Genomic DNA, 20,169 nt, shown 5'->3' with positions numbered 1-20,169 from the left:
GTTAGATAGGGCGCCAGTTTTGGTCAAGGCGTCTGGGCAGCCTTGTTGTGGGCCCAGGGGACGATTTTTAAGTATCGAACGTTTGTAAATGTGAGATCTGCAAAACCCTTTTCCATGCAGAAATATAGGAACCAATTCATTTTACTCTTTTCTTACGAATGGCTATAAATTAATCAGTTTAAAAAATCAAGCTCAATAGGACGATGTGTATGAAGTTGAAGAAAGATAACCATGCCAGGTTGTATTGTATTAAACACGGGAGAGTCGTTTTAAATACTACCTTGTATAACCAATTATTAAAGTTGATTGACTTGTCAAATTTGAACCAAAGGAAAGGGTAATTAAAATGAGCTTTCTATATTTTCAATAATATTGTATTTGTTTTTTAACATGTAGAGAGAGGGAATTTTTTTTTTTTAACTTGAGCCTAATCCCATTGTTTAACATAATGCTATGAAATATGTTCAAATCAAGCTTTCTATGTACGTTACACAAGGGGTTCTTTCATACTACATCGTTGAAATTAGTTTAATGTAGAGAAACCTCATTGATCAAAATAGTTAATAATTCAGACTCACAAGTTGTACATTTTCTTTGCCCGAAGATGTATGCTTTAACTTTATTTTGACAACTCGTTTTATTTTCAAGCTCTTCCCGATCGGCGCGAGAAGCTGCGATTGCAACAATTCACCTGTCTCAAATTGGACTGTCTCAGGTAAATAAAAAACTCAAACATATGATGAAATTTAATGACAGACTATGATTGTCTAAAGTACAATATATATATAACTCACGCACTTCTGTCTGTGTTCGGCAAAGATAAAATACATGACAAAGTTAAGAGAAACAAGTCATACTGTAGACTTTCAGAAAAAAATAATGTCGCAACATCAGGAATAACTTATCCCATGTGAAATAATGACGTCCAGATAAATATTAGATAGTAATACAAAAGGGTAGAAGCCTCAGTTCATGTGGCGTCAGCTTCAAAATCAATTAACTTAATATTCTAGTTGCTGTCTATGAAACGTCTCTAGTGTAATTTTCATTAACCCATAAATGTGTTATCGCCACCATCATTCAAACAAGACACAACGTGCTTGCACGGTTAAAAAAAAATACATAACGTTTTTTTTCTGTGCATGCGATAATTCTCTAATTGGTATGCATTGCTTACATTACAGGTTCAGCAAAAACAGTATTGATTCAAACAAAGTTGTTAAGCACTGATAACTATTTTGTTTTTTTCTAGACTCTTTGTTTGTAATTATGAGGTTGTTCATGGCCGTATGCAGGACAGCACGCAGATGTCAGAATCACTTGAAATAAAATATAAAGTAAGAAATGTGTTATGGTTTATAATGTGTATGCATCGTCCAAAACATTTGATAACTAGTCTGTCTATAAGGTTTTTTGGCTTGTCACGAGCTCTGCATGTGCTTTTTTTATAGTAAATACGCATACGTAATAGTATACAAGAATAACATACTGTAAATTCCTTATATTACGCGAGTACTTAATTCCGCGATCCCGCTGGTTTCTACCAAATCGCGAGAATATAAAATCGCGAACGTTGAACTTTTCTCCTTATTTCTTATAGTTTTCAACTCTCAGAAAATAATGGCGAGATTTTAAAATCCGCGAAGGATGCTTCTCGCGATTTTACGCGGATATTAATTCCTCGCGTTTAATTAGGAATTTACAGTAAGCAGACACACTATGGTAAAGATATATAAAAGCTGTTTACTATCTGTCCTTATGTATTGTGCTGATTGCTGGATGGTGACAACATGGACATAAGCACACTATCAAATTTCTATAATGGCTGCCTCAGAAAGACCTTGATATTTTGGCGAGCAAAAGTTTCCAACAAAAGTCTACACAAAATAACAAAACAACAGATGTTAGGACAGTACTTAAAAAATATATATGGAGATTGATAGGTCGTGTATTAAAAAAGGCAACAAACGACATCACAAGAATGGCGCTAAGATGGACACTAGAAGGAAAATGAGAGGCCAACAAAGAACAAAATGGAGGCGAACTGTCCAAAAAAGAAGTTGACATAAACTTTACGTGGGGAGAAACGGAAAATATATCCAAGAACAAAGAAGAATGGAAATCCCTTGTCCTTACTTTATTTGCCTCCGGGAGCAACAAAGACAAGGTAGGTAGCTTCATCCAGATAATTTCATTTAATATCAATCTTAGGACTAAAACTAAAACTAAAATTGCTATCACGTACAGTCTATGATATACGGTAAAACAACTTTTTTTCGCCATCATTTTATATCTTATTTCTCGCCGACGAGGCTCTGGCAAATCTCGCGAAAATATATCTCGTACGTAAATAAAATTCAGTTTTACAGCACATGAATTCAACATGCATCTATGTGGGTTTAATCATCATTCTGACTTCCGCAATGTTGCTGACACTTGATATGGTCGGTTCCCAAGGGTCGTGCCAATACTCCGGGGGCCACGGTCCGTTAAGGAAGGCGTCATGACAGTTGTTGAACCACCATCCTCCTTTATAATCAGCGGCACAGTGACCACCTTTCCACTGATCGTTGTCTCGGTCTACAGTACTGAATGGCATACCGTTCAGATTGGCGCCAGAGTACCCCGCGTTGATCATACTGTCTCCTGAAATTATGAATAATATGCATTTACTATATATGCATATACTCTCATGGTTTTGTTGGTTTTATTGTATTATTAATTTCAATGAGATAGGCCACACTATCTATACCTTTATAGCACTCTCCCTGTGTAATAATTGACAGACACATGTGTTGCATGCCATGAACATGTCATACAATTGTACATAAATATAAAAACTCAAAATGAATAACGGTTAGGTTTCAGTCGTCGCAATTTTGATACAAATGGAAAAACGTAACCATTTTTAAAATAAAAATGTAACCTACGGGAAAATGAGCTGTATTCCAACTCTTACAATTAAAGTTAAAATTAAAAAGCAATCAATTTGGTAACTTTGACTTTATTTATAATTCAAATATAAAGGGACTAGGTGATCATGGCCACTTTAGGCAATATAAAATTATTGATTTCCTTTAAAAAAATAATTAATGAATTATTTTTCACTTTTTTATACTTTTATGCGATGAATCTATGGCAATAAAATCGTCTTAGAATTTTTAAAGTAAATATAACGAGTCATTTATTGGCTTTCGGGTCTCCTTCAGTAAGTATTCTTTCACAAATATAAAATGTGTATTAACGATTATAAACCGATTCATCAAGAAATGTTGACATTGACGCAAACTTGCTTCATTTTCTTAATGTATGCAGTCCAAACTTAAGAGTATGATAACAATATACATTGATTGAAATGTTCTATGCAAACAAAAATCTATTGCCCGCGGTTTTAAACGTGTGGGAACTCAGCAGATCTCTTTACAATTTACAATTTTGATTTGAATTTGATGCGAAATAAGGGGTTTGGATGAGCAATTTTAAAAATGTACCTAGGTTTCCGGTGTTTGACCCAGCCAAATTGAGCTGGTAGCTAGTAAATTCGTCACCAATGAAAAATCCTTCGTATTTCTGGTATAATATGTTCCCATTGTTCAATTTGAAAATCACATACATGGAATGCGGCTGTCGGTTTGTTAGATGATGAATGACGTCATTCCCTATTTGTTAAAAAAAAAGAAGAAACAACAGAATATCAGTTTTTGACACGGTCATTATGAAAAAAAAAAATACTCTACAAACTCAATATTAATGTTGTCTTTTTTATATCATGTTCATTTTTGTCTCTTTTATAAAAATAAAAATATCAAAACTATGAATAACTCACAAGTTTTTAATGTAAAGATAGAATTGGTGTATAAGGATATCGCTTATCTATATCTTATACATTTTACACATCTATTTTGGTTTGAAAAGCAAATTTTACTTCATAATGAATTAAGTACAAGCTACCTTGAATTCTCATATAAGTGAACCATATTATTTCGCCCTTAATTTTCACTTATCTAATCTGATGTGGCGCCATGTATTTACAGTTATCTGAAAATTGTATCTAGCCATCTGAACCAATCGAATACTGTACGTTTGGGGTTGACATTAACTAGTTAACTTTGAATAGCTCCCATGGTTATATCACGAAGCATCAAATTGGGTTTTTCTTAAGAAATCTGTTTAGTTGGGTTAGCACTAGCGCATAATTTTAGTCTATTTTCAGTGTGTCTTTTTTTGTTTGAGAATTAAGAATGATGAATGTTCATGGAGGTGGCGAAAGTTATGTTGGATAAAAGTAAGGTACATGTATTGTATGCGAGACTTTGCGTGTCACCGTGCTTCCGAGCATGTCCTTATGTATAATCAAACTACTTTTTTAAATATGAATATGTTGTTCATGAATTAATATAATAATTGAATTTTTTATTCACTGAGAAGAAATAAAATGACAATATCACTGACCAATCCAGTAAGCGTTTGGGGGATCGCCAAAGCCGTTCTTATATTCCGTCCAAGTTTTGTCAAAGTTCATTGTGCCACTCAGGCGTCGCTGAATGGACTGTAGGGAATTAAACTGAATATTAATCATCTAGATTCAACTTCGAGAGTAAAACTCAAACGCGTTTGATATACTTTAAGGTAAATTGTAAACAAAATATTTATTAGTTTGAAAAATAAACTCCTTTTGTTTGAGAATTTCATATCTTTCCTTTTGAACAAATGTAAAAAAGATTGTGTTTTTTCCGTTTACCATTTAGTGAGTATGAACGTTAAACCAATACTATGCACATTTATATTGTAAGATACATATAAATCAATAATTACACGATGAAGAATATAGAACATTATACTTTTTAAGATTTTTTTTTATGAAAAAGGAAGTATTTCATCGTCAAAAAATTGGTTTTGTTATATTTTCAACTTGTTCAATATTTGTTGAATGTACTCTAAATTCCTATTAAATGACAATGCACTAAAGAAACAATTATCTTTGTTGTGAAGATCATTATTTATATTGAAAAAATTTACCAAAACAAAATTGAGTCTGCAACAAGCAGTTCAATACAATTATTCTATTAGGTTTTTTTTCAAGGTATTAGCAATTGATTAAAGGTTTGAAAACTATAAAATGGAATGTTTGATTGATTTAGCTAAACATGTAGAGCTAATGCAAACAGAACAAAATGAACGAACGAACGAACGAACGAACAAATAAAAAAAGATAAAAGGGAGGGGTTGGCAGATGAACGCATATAGATAGATAGATAAATAGATAGATAGATAGATAGATAGATAGATAGACAGATAGAGAGATAGATAGATAGATAGATGGATAGATAGATAGATACCGTCCAGCCGCCATTGTCTGTTTCCATATCACAATAGACTGTTATTAGCCGCTGACGACCTCCAAATGGATCAATGACGTAATATCCCGACGTGCTCACTCCGGAATCCTTTACACCCTTACAGTCTTGGGGTGCTTAAAGAGGTTAAGGTAATTGAAATAAATTCAATGTCTGTATATATCATAAGAATCGAATTACCCAGAACAGTTCAAGTTTCAAAAAATGCGATACGATGTATAAAATATCATAAAAGTTCAAAATATAAAACGCTAGTACGATAAATTAATGAAAGTATCGCTTTTGTGCTAGTTTATTATAACATTTAGTTTATCTTCCAAATAATAAACATTAAAAAAAAAGTTAAAAAGGAAATGAAATCATAGAATCAAAAATAGGGATTTTAACTTTTTTAGTTGCAACAAAATTTTTACAAGCTATTTCAACCCCACTTAAAACAATACATATAATGCATACTGTCAATCGGAAATGACTGTGTTATACCTCTTGAGGAAATTTTGAACAAATCAAAAATATTTTCCAACACTCGATTTCGTTCTTTTCTCGGCTACACAGTATGTAAACCCTATGCTGTACAGTATTGACTTATTTAAGGCTATATGTACTGTTAATCTTATTTACACTGAAAGGACCCGATTTTAGTATGCAGTTAAAACTATTAAAAACACTTTTTATTCATATACATGTATCCTTTTGCATAACGAACTTCCAATTGAAGTAATTTTTAAAAACCAACAGCCTACATTTTCAAGATGTTAAAAGTTTGGCCTGTAATTGCTAAAATACTTACGGTCAATCTGGTAATAAATCCAGCCACCTTCAATTGAGGTCATATCAAGAGGCATATGACAGTTACATGACTGATGTATCCGGCATTTTTTCGACAGTGAGTTAAACCCAAAACATCTACAGTTAATAACACACATAGCAGCGCATGATGGGCGCGATAGAGCTTGATGTTCTGCTACAAACTCGATGCTAGTTATTCTATTGTTACAGTGAGGTGTCGCTAAGAAAGATCGCGTCTTAACCGGTTGTAGAGTTACTGGCATCCAAAGAATGGCGAAAACGACAAAGTGGAGAGACATTCTTCCAGCACGGGATAAAGTTTAGGAATAAACGGTATTTAGGTTTACAGTCACAATAGGTTATGCTTTCGGAAACTGCAGTGTACGTACTCTAGTCTATTTTTAATCAAAATTATGTTGAAACACTTGCGTTTTAGTATTTTATGAAAGAACACTGCTGACTGGACAATTGCATTTACACGCATATATGCACTACCGTTGATGTACTTAATGGAAGACACTACAAACAATCTTTTACAATTGAACCTTAACCGACATCTTAACGTTTTGTTTGAAAGAAACGTTAATGGAATATGAAACGATTTATAGATATGTACTGATTTACGACGGATGCCTACATACAGAAAACTCCTTGGAGGTATTATTAACGGTTTTTAATATTGTTTATCTTTCCAAAATAAGAATTGATTGGCTTTAGCATGGATAGTAATTCAGAAAAGCAGAATGCAGACCGAGGTAATACAACAGGTCTGTTTACAGTGGTCTGAATTCATAAAAACAGGTTATTGTGCTTTGAACAGAAAAAAAAATCATTTATTGTCATCTGCATTTTATGATGATTTTTTGCAGATCGGTATCGTTGACAATCGGGGGAGCTCATCTGTAATTAACCATTATGTTCATACATTTGACAACATATTTAATTATAAAATAGAACGACAAAATCATCCCTTCTGTTACCCTTCTTATGCATATACAATTTATAAATTTTAAGTATTCGAGAGATAGCTCTTCAAGTTTTACCACACTCAGTAAATGATTATCGTACTATACACCTGATCTTCTTTTCCTTTCTGAGTAAATTTATTATTAAACAAAGAAAACAAACCGCTGTGCGACCCACCTTTCTATGGCCAGCTCATTTTAAAAATAAAGTTTCTAACATGAGTCCATCACTCAATGTAAATTCTCATTTTACTACGTTCTCTGTCAAACACTTTTTTTTCCCATTGTTTTTCTCTCCGGACGCGTTATTCCACTGCCAGCAAACGGAGCATGTTTTCGCGTTGACATCTTTCGTACTGTCTAAAATTAGTTTGTCGTATCAAGTGCTTATGAGTATTTCAAAGTTTGGCGTTTACTGGCTGACCCGGTCATTGAATGAATAAATTAGAATTTAATATTTGATAGATGCGTTTGGTTTAATCTGTAACATTTGCAGATAGTTAATAACTTTTGTAGCTTAATGGAGAAACGCAAACATGTTTCTCTTTTAAATATTTTAATCCAAATGGCATATGTACCTTCAATCAAAGAGGTTGTAATTCACAGCGCTAAAGAGACTGACAGGGCTGAAATCAACACGCCCAAGATCTAGCCAGTTTATTAATTGGCCGAAACCTTCAGCAAACCATGACTAATCAAGGACTGCACGAAATAATTATGATAAGTCCAGTCTAACATCCCCATATAAAAGACTTGTATTGGCCTTTTCTTTAGTTAGTTGTAACATTACTGTAGTATATGGCATATACTCAAGAACTAACTGAAACTGCCTTATTAAACACTGAAAATACATGACTGTGATGTCTAATAGTCTTTTTAAAATCAAAATTCCTTTTATACTGTTTATTATATAAATATATATTATATCATATTGAATAAACACTGATGAACTCTTCACATATAATAGTGTTCGCTTCTTGCTACAGATATTTAACCTTGAGTGATTTTTTTTTCTCCAAATATTAATAAGAATAATATTCAATAATTTCCTTTTCAAAATGGACAAAATATCAATAGGTAAAACTGTATTAGAGCAAATATGTCGTTGGTGAACACTGTTTTAGGACTCTCTTCTTTATCATTAAATAAATTTTAGGAATATTTATTTTTTCAAGCATAATCGACTTCTGACTTAGAGAGTATTGAGAGTATTACAGTAAATATAACTATAAGCATTTGCTTGTATTTGCAGATTTATACGAATTAATTGCATGTACCCAGTCCTTTGCAGCTATTTTAAATCAGATCCCTACACAATATAATCGAGTGTATGTACAAACCTGACTACGTTTACCATCTAGATTTAAATTAAGATTACTTATACAATAAATAACGGAGAGAATCCAGATGAATCATTTTTCAAATAATGAAGGTCTGCCACTTGTTCTGACTTTCAATTCGTCAGTTTAAAGGTAAATATAATTTAAAGGTGTTTAAATAACTCTTGTCTGTTTTTCAGACAGTTCTGACCTTACAGTCACATTTTAGTCATTTCACCGTCACGGTGACTGGATAGCACAGTTTAATCCAGTGTTTTCATTTATTACAGAGTTGTGTTTTGTGCGTTGTAGAAACGCAATAATCAAATCTTACTTTTTAATCTAAAAGGTCCTAGTACAGATAACCTTGATCAATCCCTCCAGTTTGAAGACTTAGATTACCTATTTCAGTTAACTTATTTAACGATTTGATTTTTCCAGGTTCAAGCTGTGCTGCCATTTATTCAACTGAATGATAAACTAATGAATGACTGAATGGCAACACCTAACCCTGATTTTGTTTTGTTACTTGATATCAAAATACTGATATAAAAACATCTAAACCTGCTATATTGGATCAAGTTCAAATTGCATCAAAGAGTATTTGTTCAATTTGTTTGTTAAGCTTTACTTTGATATCCAATAAAAGAAGCTGAAACAACTCTAAAGTCTTAATTTACTTTAAGACTATTAAAAATCGAATGAAATCATCCCTGTTTACATTGGTATATACAAATATTAAGAGGGCATGATGTTTATGGTGATTTTAGATTGTATTGATCTTCGTTCGCAAAGAGAGCTCTTTTAAAACAAAGAAATACCAAAATGTGAAAGATAAGATGTACAGTATTTATCCATTACCAACTGAAAGTTCATAGTTAAAAAGACCATATCCTAGAATCGTAGCCAGATCTGACGATTATTTTGCTAAACATCCAGCTTCCTTGATATCAAAGCATATATAACTGTTCCCGCTAACACAGGTTTAGTAAAATTTCAGCTTAAAGAATACAGAAGAGCGCTTGATTTAAGTGCATATTTTTCTTTTGCTTGTTCTTCAAAAATAAACATTTCTTTTATTTTTCTTTTTAATCCATATTAAAGTGAAGGTACAGGTAAATGGTACATAACTCATAAACCTTAAACTATGAAATGAAAATTAAATTTAGATTTTATTTCAAAGTGGTTTTTTTTAATTAAATAATATCATACGTTTGTATTATAAAACATTAAACTAATTACTTGTCACAATATATGTCTTTTACACGAAAATTAAAAAAGTTACAAAACATAAATGGTCAACGTCTAATTTTGTCTGCATTTGTCTTCAGTATTCCCCTTCATTTGTGTTATCATCAATTCTTTTCTTCCGTTTACGAGTGTGAAGTACCAGTATTCAAAATGTAGATAATTTTTTTTTTGAGATAAACAGTTTTCCAACTACGTCGGTTTAATCATTCGATTGACATCGATTACGTTACATGCGTCTGTCATACATTGTAGAAGGGTGCGAGAGATAATAAAGAGGAAACAGTGTTGCTAATATAATTCACAATTTCATTAACAACTTCAAAACAAATTACGAGACAGTGAGTTTATATTTAATGTATTCCATTTCAGAATGCATCTATGTCGGTCTAATCATCAATCGTACTTCCACTATGTTGGTGCCATCTGCTATGATGGGGTACCATGGGTCGTGCCAGTTCTCAGGGGCCCATGGTCCGTTAAGATAGGCGTCATGGCAGTTGTTGAACCACCACCCCCCACTGTACTTAGTGGCGCAGTGACCACTGTACCGGTCATTGTCTCGATCCAAAGTACTGAACAACATACCATTCAGCTCTGTGTTAGAAGAACCTGTGTTAATCATACGGTCACCTGAAATGCCGAAAACAATGTTAAATGGTGTACTGTGGAATCATTAAATTTCGTGGGGGCCAATTTTCGTGGATTGCTTAAATTTTACAGGTTCCTGGGGACGTAATTTCGTATATTCTCTAAAACCTACAAAGGAAATATGATTTTATTACCCTTATTTATTAATTCGTGTAGGATGTTAAATCGTGGATGAGAGGTACCCACGAATTCCACGAAAATTGAACCACCACGAAATCTAATGATTTCACAGTAATTGACATATAGCACATCTGCAACATAATTACTGTACCAGTCTAAAGTGCAATATTCAGAAAATTCAAATACATTACAGTTCAACACGACTTTTCTCATTGATGTATCTTAAATGTTCGGCAGATATTTACTTTTGACAAAGAAATTCATACAGGAGGATGAATTTAATAATGGAAACGCAATTTTCACGTATCTTAAGTTTTCAACGCATTAAAAGAACTTCCTACTAAAATTTAAATTCCGACAGGGTTTAAACAAAACAAAAAGATTTAAAAGAACATAGCTTTAAAAAACTTTTTTAACTACATTTCGGTAGGAAACTCTTTTATCCTATACAACTCCTATAGGTATTCCAAATATCTTGATTGAAAATTATTTTATTTATCGTTTTTTTTCATATATAATTATTGATGTGTTTTAGGCAAATTTCTCACCGGTAGGACAAACCAAAAACAAAAGTGATGTAATACTCTTATCAACTGTCTATTATTTTTATATGAAATTTACCAAACTACATAGTATACGTGTGTAAAATTCTTACAAGACACCGACGCATTGTTTTTGATTAGAAAAATGGGCAGGCACCTTTTGCACTCGATGTAGTAAACGTCGTAGGAAACAAAGAGTCTTCTTAAAAGGAAAACAACTATATTGGTTCGGTAGAGTATGTGTGTTTTTATCCCTAAGGATCAAAGACTTTATCACAATGTTGTCATTGTGCCCGAACTTCGATTTCCTTTTTTGTTGTTATGATTAGGTGAATTTTTTTTTAACTTGTTATAAAGCTTTAAAATGTGGAATGACAGACTAAGTTAATTTTTAAGGTCGTCCGTTTTCAACGGAAGAGCTTGTACTGATTCTGTTGATAATCTTTTCTGTTCTTGTTTTTCTTCTAAACGTTTTTAAAACGTTGCTTGTTTGTAGTCCTATAAAGTTCAAATATTCAGGGCTGATTGGTAGTTATACGTACTATTTCTCAATAGTAAGGGAAAATCGTTGAAATCAACACAAATATTTTTCAAATTGATCAACGGATGATTAAAAAAAATATTTTTTAAACGATTCGTTATATACTTATAGGATTCGTCATAGAATTTGTTTGCTTTCCCAGTATCAAAGAAAATTTCTAGAAAAAAAATCAAACTTTTAGTAGAAAGCAAAACTTCTTGTCACGTACCTAAACTTCCAGTAGTCGGTCCCGCCAGGTGGAGCTGGTAGTTTGTAGATTCGGCACCGACAGAAAATTCGGCGTATTTCTGGTGAAATATGCTATTGTTGTTGAATCGGAAATAAACATACAGCGAATTCAACAGTCGATTTGTCAATTTGTGGATTACATCGTTTCCTGTAAAATAAAAAAAAAAAAATAAACAATCATATCACAAATGAATTTTATACAAACACTATTTATTATTAGGAAGTACAATGACAGTATGAATTAGAAGCAATAGTCAGCCAACGCTAACTTTATCATACTTATTTATTTTTATCAAATGTATTACTTTATTTTTTACAAAACAGATCGAACTAAACGTATTTTACAATTATCATAAAATGTGTTTTTAAAACGACGTAAAAGATAGTATTTAACAACTGCTTTGTCCTTTCTAAATCATTTGATTTTTAATTCCTGAAAAAAATGAATACCTTACTTAAAAAAACCAAAACAACTTATGTTGATTTTTTAAAATTCCTTTTTCGTGCAGAATTTAAACTAAAGTGTTTTTATTTTAGAATTTGTATGGATAGCAGAGCTGACCAATCCAGTAGGAGCTCTCGGGTCCGCCAAATCCGTTCTTGTAGTCCGTCCATGTATTGTTAAAGTTCACGCTGCCGCCTTGGCGTCGTTGAATGGCCTGGTCCAGGAAGAAACATGTCAGATTTAGAGCGAATTTTGTTTAAAAAAAAGGAGCAAGTTGCTTGTTGGGGTTTTATTTAAAATTGATCTGTTTTAATATTGTTTTAAACTGGTTTGGTTTTATTTAACATATATTGTATTAAAAAACGTATATAACACATGGAGAAAAACAAAAAGAAGATTTTGATATTCTTATTTAAAGTTCTCTTTCAAGCAATATGAGCTGTAATATTTTATACTAAAAATTTTTTTATGAAAAATGTAATTTTCTACGAAAATGACAAACATATCATGGTGTTTAAATTCATTTAGCCTAATTTTATTGGAAAAGCCGTAAAGAAGTCTTTAAAAAAGCAAAATTGAATTACTGTCATCCTGTACAAAAATTGATATGCTACATATTCCTTAAAAGAGAATTCTTTCTTCTGACGAAAACGTATGATTCTTTCAAACCTTTTTTATCATAAGAGTTTAATTTACATGCAGATTTATCATACTAGCAGGTTTTTGCAGCAAATTAAAATTCTAACAAATACAGCTCATATTGCTTTAAGTGATGTAAATAAAGATACTATACCGTCCATCCTCCACCGTCTGTATCCATATCACAATAAACAGTAACCAGACGTTGTCGACCTCCAAAAGGATCAATGACGTAAAGACCTGACGAGTTCTTTCCGGATTCCAGAACACCCTTGCAATCTTGAGGAGCTTTAAGTGATAAAAAAATGATTTTATGGAACGGTTTTATTTTTAATCGTAATGTCATACGATTCAACAGAAACAATTGACACATTAGTTAGCATCTACGTTAGCTAAACATAAAACTCTCTCGTTTTTAAAATTCCGTTTTCCATTGGTTGCAATAAAATCTATTCCTTGATAAAGTTATTTTTCTTTAAAGTTTATCCATAAAAAAACCCTTTCTACTTTTTTCGTTTTTAATAAAGCTAGTTTTTAGAATATATGTTAGGTCACGTACTAGATAAATGTATCCGTTTATATATAATCTATGTTACATTAACACGTTGTCGATGAATCTATTTCATTTGATAAACTTACAATAGTAAAACTGAGAAATACCTTTCAATTGGATTAAAACCTTGTTATGAAAGTGAAATTATACCCCCCACCCCCCAACAGGTGAAGTAAAATATGATTTTTATTTACTAATTCGTGCAATGTTAGGCTGTTATCATATATAATTTATTAATAAGGTCGGTTTATATTCATGTAACCAAGACTGAATCATCTTATGTTTTCTGTCGTAAATCAAATCAAATCAAAAGAATACTTACGGTCAATTTTGTAATATCTCCAGCCATCTTCAGATGATGTCATATTAGCTACGTCACACGACCAGTGAATACGACACTTGTTCACTTGTGGATTAAATCCGAAGCATCCGCATTCAACATGACACAAAGCCGAGCATGAACAGAGCGAAGGAACTGGATGTTCCGCTAAAAGTTCTATGCTTGAGATTTTATCGTCACAGTCCGGTCTGGCTGAAAAAGACCGAGCCATAACGGGTGGTAAATGTACGGTTAATAGTAGAAGAATAATCGAGAAGACGCCAAAGTACAAACTCATTCCTCTGGCACAGGATCAAAGTGTGGACAGTGGGATAGATGAGGTACACTCAAAGCGTTTTATTTGTCAGAAAGCTTCTTTTTTTAGCTACGAAATAATCCTTGTGTTTGTGACTTTTTAGTGTCTCGACATACGGTACTGAAGGAAATCGAACGGAGAATAATTCCGAACACTTTTATCGTTGAGAGCAAACCAGGACAAACCATAGTAGACATACAACAGAACTGTTAAAGTCTTTGCATGCTTCCGTTATATTTTTCAATAACTTAGGTATGCCTAAAAGGGAGGTTACATTCCGAGACCTTTAAAAAAAATCAAAGCTCAATATTTGTTTGAAGGAAACAATAATTGGACTGTTATGATTAGAAGCACGGTATATGTATCGATTTTCTTTTAACAAAAAAGCTTAGTTTATTACAGATGTATGCGATATCATCTACATTCCCCGTTTGATTGTAAACTTTCTGTCTTTTTTTTTTTTTGGTAAATCAATTTCATCCATTACCGGTCAATTATGATGTGATTATGTTTTATGTAATGCATTTTTGAAACATAACTTGATGGACAATAATGATAACGAAGGAATGATAATAATAGTGATAATAATGGCGAACGGTAACAGCGCATCATTGATATTTAAGTTTTGCTAAAAAGGAATCGAGAATTTATTTCGTTCTTTACCTTACAGAAATATCTGACACTATACAGATGATATTCTGTTTTCAATATCACAGAATTTCAAACTGACTAATTTTACGTAAATGTATGTTGAATACCTCCCTTTCCTGAAAGATTGCTGATAAAATACGACTGCTTGGATTGAGATAAAATGTATTTTTGAGCAGAAAAGTCAGACACATCAGAATACAAAAAGTCAAAATCATACTTGGATTTTGATTAGTAAATATGAAAAAGTAAAATTTTACTCACCTTAAATCCTAATGTGTTTTTTACTCAAGCAAAATATCAGTGATATTTTGAATGGATATATTTGAGACAAAAATCAATTTTCATTTTATGCTTAAAGAAAAGGCAAAGCTAGATAGTTTAATGAAGCTTTAAATCCAATGTTCTTCTTATGGCATACCATTAATACGTCTTCATCCCTCGTAAAATATTTTAGATCCTCAGTCCTTTTGAATTTAATCTAGTATGAAAGAGACATCACTTTCATATTAACGATTAAGTATACTTATTAAAGCATCATTTAAACTTCGATGTTTCTGTGTTTCGGATTATTCTTAAGCTCATCTATTCAAGTCTGGCTGTTCATTATTTTCATTACACTATACATTGATCTTATGTATCAATTTCAGGCACTGGTTGATCCATCCTAATTAATTCCTTGATCCTTATCATGCTTTTTTCATGTCTCGATGAAAGCCAACCATAATATTTTTTGAATTGATTTTTTTCCATTGTTCCTTCATTTACTACATTAAAGATTCGATTAATTCTCATATATCAATTCAGCATTATTTACGGACAATTTTTTTTATTACAACAACACAAGACATCTTTCAAGAGCAGTACTGCAGTAAGCGTAAAAAGATACAGAATATCAACGTATTTTATTTTATTTTTTGTGTTGTTAAAATTCTAAATAATATTACTTTAAAAAATGTACATGTAGTTGATAATGCAGTATAAATAATACAAAAATCACATATCAATGTTGATTTTTTTTATTTACGAGAAAATGTAATTTTTGATATTGAAAACAATATTTGTTTTTTACGGATCAACTCAATTTATTAAGAGATACCAAATTAAGATTGACACAGAATTGGAGTTTTGGAAAACCGAAATGAGTTACGTTTTAATCATTTTATTTGTTTCAAAGTGTGTAGTCTTGTAAATTAACTAGTTTACCATTAATATGCTAAAAACATCCTTGTGTTTTCCTTTTAAAGATCGAACGAAATTGTAATAAATCAAGCAAATACTATATCCAAGCGCTTTTTGCAGCGAGCACAACAGGAAGAAACATATTAGAAATAGCCAACAAGAAGACTGTCAAATTTGTTGCATGCTTCTTTTTTAGTTTTGTCAATGAATAACAAATACCTAGAAGGGATGATATAAACAACCAAAGCTTGTCTTACGTCGATCGCTATTTTCAAGGAGACGTTGATTGGGCTGTATTGATTATTACAAGTTTGGTATGTACGTATTGATTTACCACAAAAAATGCTTACTTTGTGACAAATATATAATTCATGCGATATTTTCTACAGTATAAATTCGTTACTAGTTTTGTTTTACCCTTTTGGAATATAAGAGCATCGTCCATACATTAAATGAGACTAACCCCACGGCAACCTTTAACAATAAAGCTTACATAAGTATAATGTAATAATGACCCTAACCGGTCTCCGTACAATACATTTAAACAGAGTGAATTCTCGTTTACACATCGCACGGAACGGCACAGGTAGCTAAACTTCACTATATTCTAAATATCTAAACATAACATAAACTATTAGACTAAAATGCACAAATACTGTGACATACACGCTGCACTATTAAACATATACCGCTATAGTTACTTTAAGATAGCAACTCTTGTCGCTATTTATAGTATTATGAAGTATTACTATTAAAAGCTTTAAGATTCACAAAAATGAAAATGATTTGATTAAAAAAAGCAAACTTACAACGTCTAGAGATTTAGTAACCAGGCAATTACTGAATTCTATGCGTTCTCTTTGCACGTCTGTGAAATTTTTCCTCTCAGCTTCATGGTTGTCATTCTGTTGATCCTACGAATGAAATGGTGATTAACATATAAACAATCAAAGCACTCAAGAATTCAATTAAATGATTTTTAAACTTTTATGATGCACATGAATACAAATATACATTACATAATACTTTCTGATAATAAATAGCTTTTACAATACTACCGATCAATTTGGGCCATTATAACAGACCAAATCCGTTTTTGACTTTTGAAATGAACCAACCAAATATATGACGTTAGAGCCTGTGTAAATGATAAAATATGCAGACATTACCGTGCAAGTTATACAGATTCTAGCTAGGCAAAATGTGGCTATTTACAAGTAACAAAAAAGATAGATACATATATAATAACATATGGAAATGAATTTTCTTTGATGATTATTTTTTTTTTGCACTGATGTAAGGTAAATATTATTTAAAGCCAGGGATTGATTAAAGTTTAAAATTTGCAACTGAAGGAATCAAGCTGCAGGACACTACCTTTATTAACTATTTTCTGATATATTAGTGATTACATACACAAATCATACAACAATAGAGACTTTGTAGATTCAAAATTAGATAATCAGCTAAACTGTGATATTTCTGAGTTTCAACAGGAACAGAAAACCTAAATAAAGATCCTATATTGCAGGATTCATCATGTCAAATCAGGTAAGAGACCCCGAATGAGTGATCTACCAACCTCTGCTCATTCTCTAGCACTTGTTAGGAACTGTCCTCTATTAATAATGGAAGAAGGAATCTTAAAGTGGAACGTTACCATAGATGATACGTGCAGAAAACAGATAGTAGTTCCAAGGGGTATGATTCCAGCGGTGTTGAACAATCTACACAATGATTTTGGACATCAAGAACGTGACCGTGTAACATCTCTGGTCCGCGACAGATACTACTGGAACGGTATGAATTGTCATATTGATAGCTGGATAAAGAATTGCCATAGGTGTCTGCGCAGGAAATTTCCAACTAACCAGTGAGCCCTCTCATTCTATTCAAGACAGCATACCCCCTTGAATTGGTGTGCATGGGTTTTCTGACACTTAAACCATCTAAAGGAGGCTACCAGCATATACTGATCATTACAGATCCTTTAGGTTTGCTGTGGCTGTGCCCACAAAAACTTTACACCTAAAACCACAGCAGAGGCCATCTACAACAATTCAATTACCAATTATGGCATTCCAATCAGAATACATAGTGATCAGGGTGCGAATTTTGATGGCAACATCATCAGGAAACTATGCAACATCACAGTGATGAAGAAATCAAAAACCACCCCTTACCATCTTTTGGGAGAGAACCTTTATTGCCAATCGACGTTGCGTTTTGAATCAACAACAACAAAGAAAAGAAATCCTTTACAAAGTACATTGAAGATCTGAGATCAAGGATGAAAACAGCTTACAACCTGGCCAGAGAAGTAGCGAATAACTCGAGGTTAAAACAAGGTAAGTACTATGACTTAAAAGTTAGAGGTGTTGAATTACAGGTAGGAGACAGGGTACTTGTGAAGGTTGTTGCGTTTGATGCAAGCTCAAAATTGCAGACAGGTGGGAGGAAGAACCATACATCGTGTTACACCAGCCTAATAAAGACGTACCAGTCTATGTGGTGCAAAGAGAAGATGGTTCAGGGAAGAGAAGAACCTTACACCGTAATCTTCTTCTGCCCATAGGATGTATTGACTCCGATTATGAGGAAAAGAGACCTATTCCAAAGCCAAGATCAAGGACACAACAGGAAGAAAGAAAAGAGAAGGATAGGAAGACAGATTCTGACCAACAGAATGAGGAGGCAGATCGATATGAGTCAAGTGATTCAGAGTCTGATATTCAATTGGCTGTACCGGTACAAAAAAGAACTCCCATAGAGGATGCCAGAGAACCAACTGTAAGAGAAGAGGCAACTCGGCCAGAAAGGGTTACCGCGGAAAACCCTGCACCCCAAATTGCGGAGGTTGATGGCTCTGGGCCTAGATCAAGCGATTCGGAAGAGAATACAGAAAATACACTGCGAAGATCTGCTAGGGTAAGACGGCCACCAAATAGATAACCTTTTATCAGTTATATCAAATTAATGACAGGCGAACAGATGATTTGCAAATTTTGAGACAAATGTTAGAAGCGACAAGTCGTGTAGAAGAAAGATCTATTTTTCTTAATTGCATTTCAAATTTTGTAAACAAATTGTAATTCATTTTTTTTTTTCAATAACCAGTTAAATGTTTCTCAGTAAAGTAAATGAGGGGGAACTGGAGGGGGGGGGGGGGGGGTTAAGTGTGACTTAAATTTATTTTTAGTTTTATTTCGTATTAATGTATTTTGATTCACATCCAATTCATTCAGTCATTTATTCAATCTCTCACTCTTTGCGCTGCACTGTAATACTAACTGTGTGTGTGTTGTGTGATTAAACCTAAACACCCCTATTTCAAATAATGGTTCAGTCGGAATATATAGAGTAAAAAGAATGCTTTTGGAATATTACATTTCTATAAAGGTGTTTTTGTTATTCTACGATTTGATTGGTCAGTATTGGTCACTGCTGACAATGGCGGGAGTATTTCTTTGTGATCTGGTTTTGTAATTAATTCTGCAAGACTTGGTGAAGAGTGAAGACGGGTGTGACTTGTCAACTTTATGGCTGACGACAATTTCCACTCTTAGACCTGTAGGTAATTTCTTAAGTATAGGTTTATGATATAAATTAATAATGAATAAATCTGTTTAACCAGTATGAGTGTGGTGAATGAATGTTTTTAATAAAGTATATGTGTGTAACTTTGTAATGAAATATGAAAAGCAACAAGTAAACGTTTTATTCATTAAATTGCTCAGACTTTACATTTACGATATTAATTGTATATAGGTCATATTTATATACTGAATATGTGGACCGATTCATGATATGAAATCCTGTAAATAGGACCTGCACTCAGTTCCATAAATTGGTAACTATATGTTTTTGTCATTGCTGTAAATAGTTTTATTAAGGTCTTCCGTTTCCAACGGAAGACCTTATTGTTTTCGTACTGTTTCTTATTATTATTTTTTTCCACAAATTTTGTGCACGCGATTTCTCAGAGACTATTCGACCGATTTTGACCATTTTTTCACAAATGATTGCCAGAGGTCATAATTCTAGACGTTTTTTGAAATTTGGAAATCGTCATTTCCGGTACCGAGTTACGGCGGATTTTCTATTTTTTACGACCTTTTTTGTGCAGAGCTGATCTCAGAAAGTATTAGAGATATGAATACGAATTTTTTAGGATAGGTAGTCTATAGTTTGAAGTTGTGCACTATTATATTGTTTTACGCCAGTGGCGCAATTTCCTTTAGCTCGCCTAGGCACGAAAATTGGGTACGAATTTTCATTCAAAATTTTCATACGTTTTGATCTGTATC

At 32.7% G+C, this 20,169-nt stretch overlaps 2 protein-coding genes across 2 annotated transcripts; both read right to left on the bottom strand.

Moving 5' to 3' along the window:
* Positions 1 to 1,713: 1,713 nt before the first annotated feature.
* On the bottom strand, positions 1,714 to 6,190 carry LOC105319467 (fibrinogen-like protein A). Its single transcript, XM_011417016.4, has 5 exons — positions 6,148 to 6,190; positions 5,340 to 5,473; positions 4,453 to 4,549; positions 3,492 to 3,659; positions 1,714 to 2,646 (listed from the first exon to the last, which is right to left on the bottom strand). The coding sequence occupies exons 1-5, from the start codon at positions 6,188 to 6,190 to the stop codon at positions 2,390 to 2,392; spliced, it is 699 nt and encodes a 232-aa protein (XP_011415318.3). The 3' UTR covers positions 1,714 to 2,389.
* A 3,771-nt stretch (positions 6,191 to 9,961) lies between these two features.
* On the bottom strand, positions 9,962 to 15,095 carry LOC105319449 (fibrinogen-like protein 1). Its single transcript, XM_020063767.3, has 5 exons — positions 13,720 to 15,095; positions 12,999 to 13,132; positions 12,323 to 12,419; positions 11,741 to 11,908; positions 9,962 to 10,311 (listed from the first exon to the last, which is right to left on the bottom strand). The coding sequence occupies exons 1-5, from the start codon at positions 14,012 to 14,014 to the stop codon at positions 10,058 to 10,060; spliced, it is 948 nt and encodes a 315-aa protein (XP_019919326.3). The 5' UTR covers positions 14,015 to 15,095; the 3' UTR covers positions 9,962 to 10,057.
* Positions 15,096 to 20,169: the final 5,074 nt, after the last annotated feature.

Source organism: Magallana gigas, chromosome 1, assembly GCF_963853765.1.
Source record: "Magallana gigas chromosome 1, xbMagGiga1.1, whole genome shotgun sequence".
Lineage (NCBI taxonomy): Eukaryota > Metazoa > Mollusca > Bivalvia > Ostreida > Ostreidae > Magallana > Magallana gigas.
Note: the sequence above shows the minus strand (reverse complement) of the source record. Positions and strands in the feature narration are given on the sequence as shown.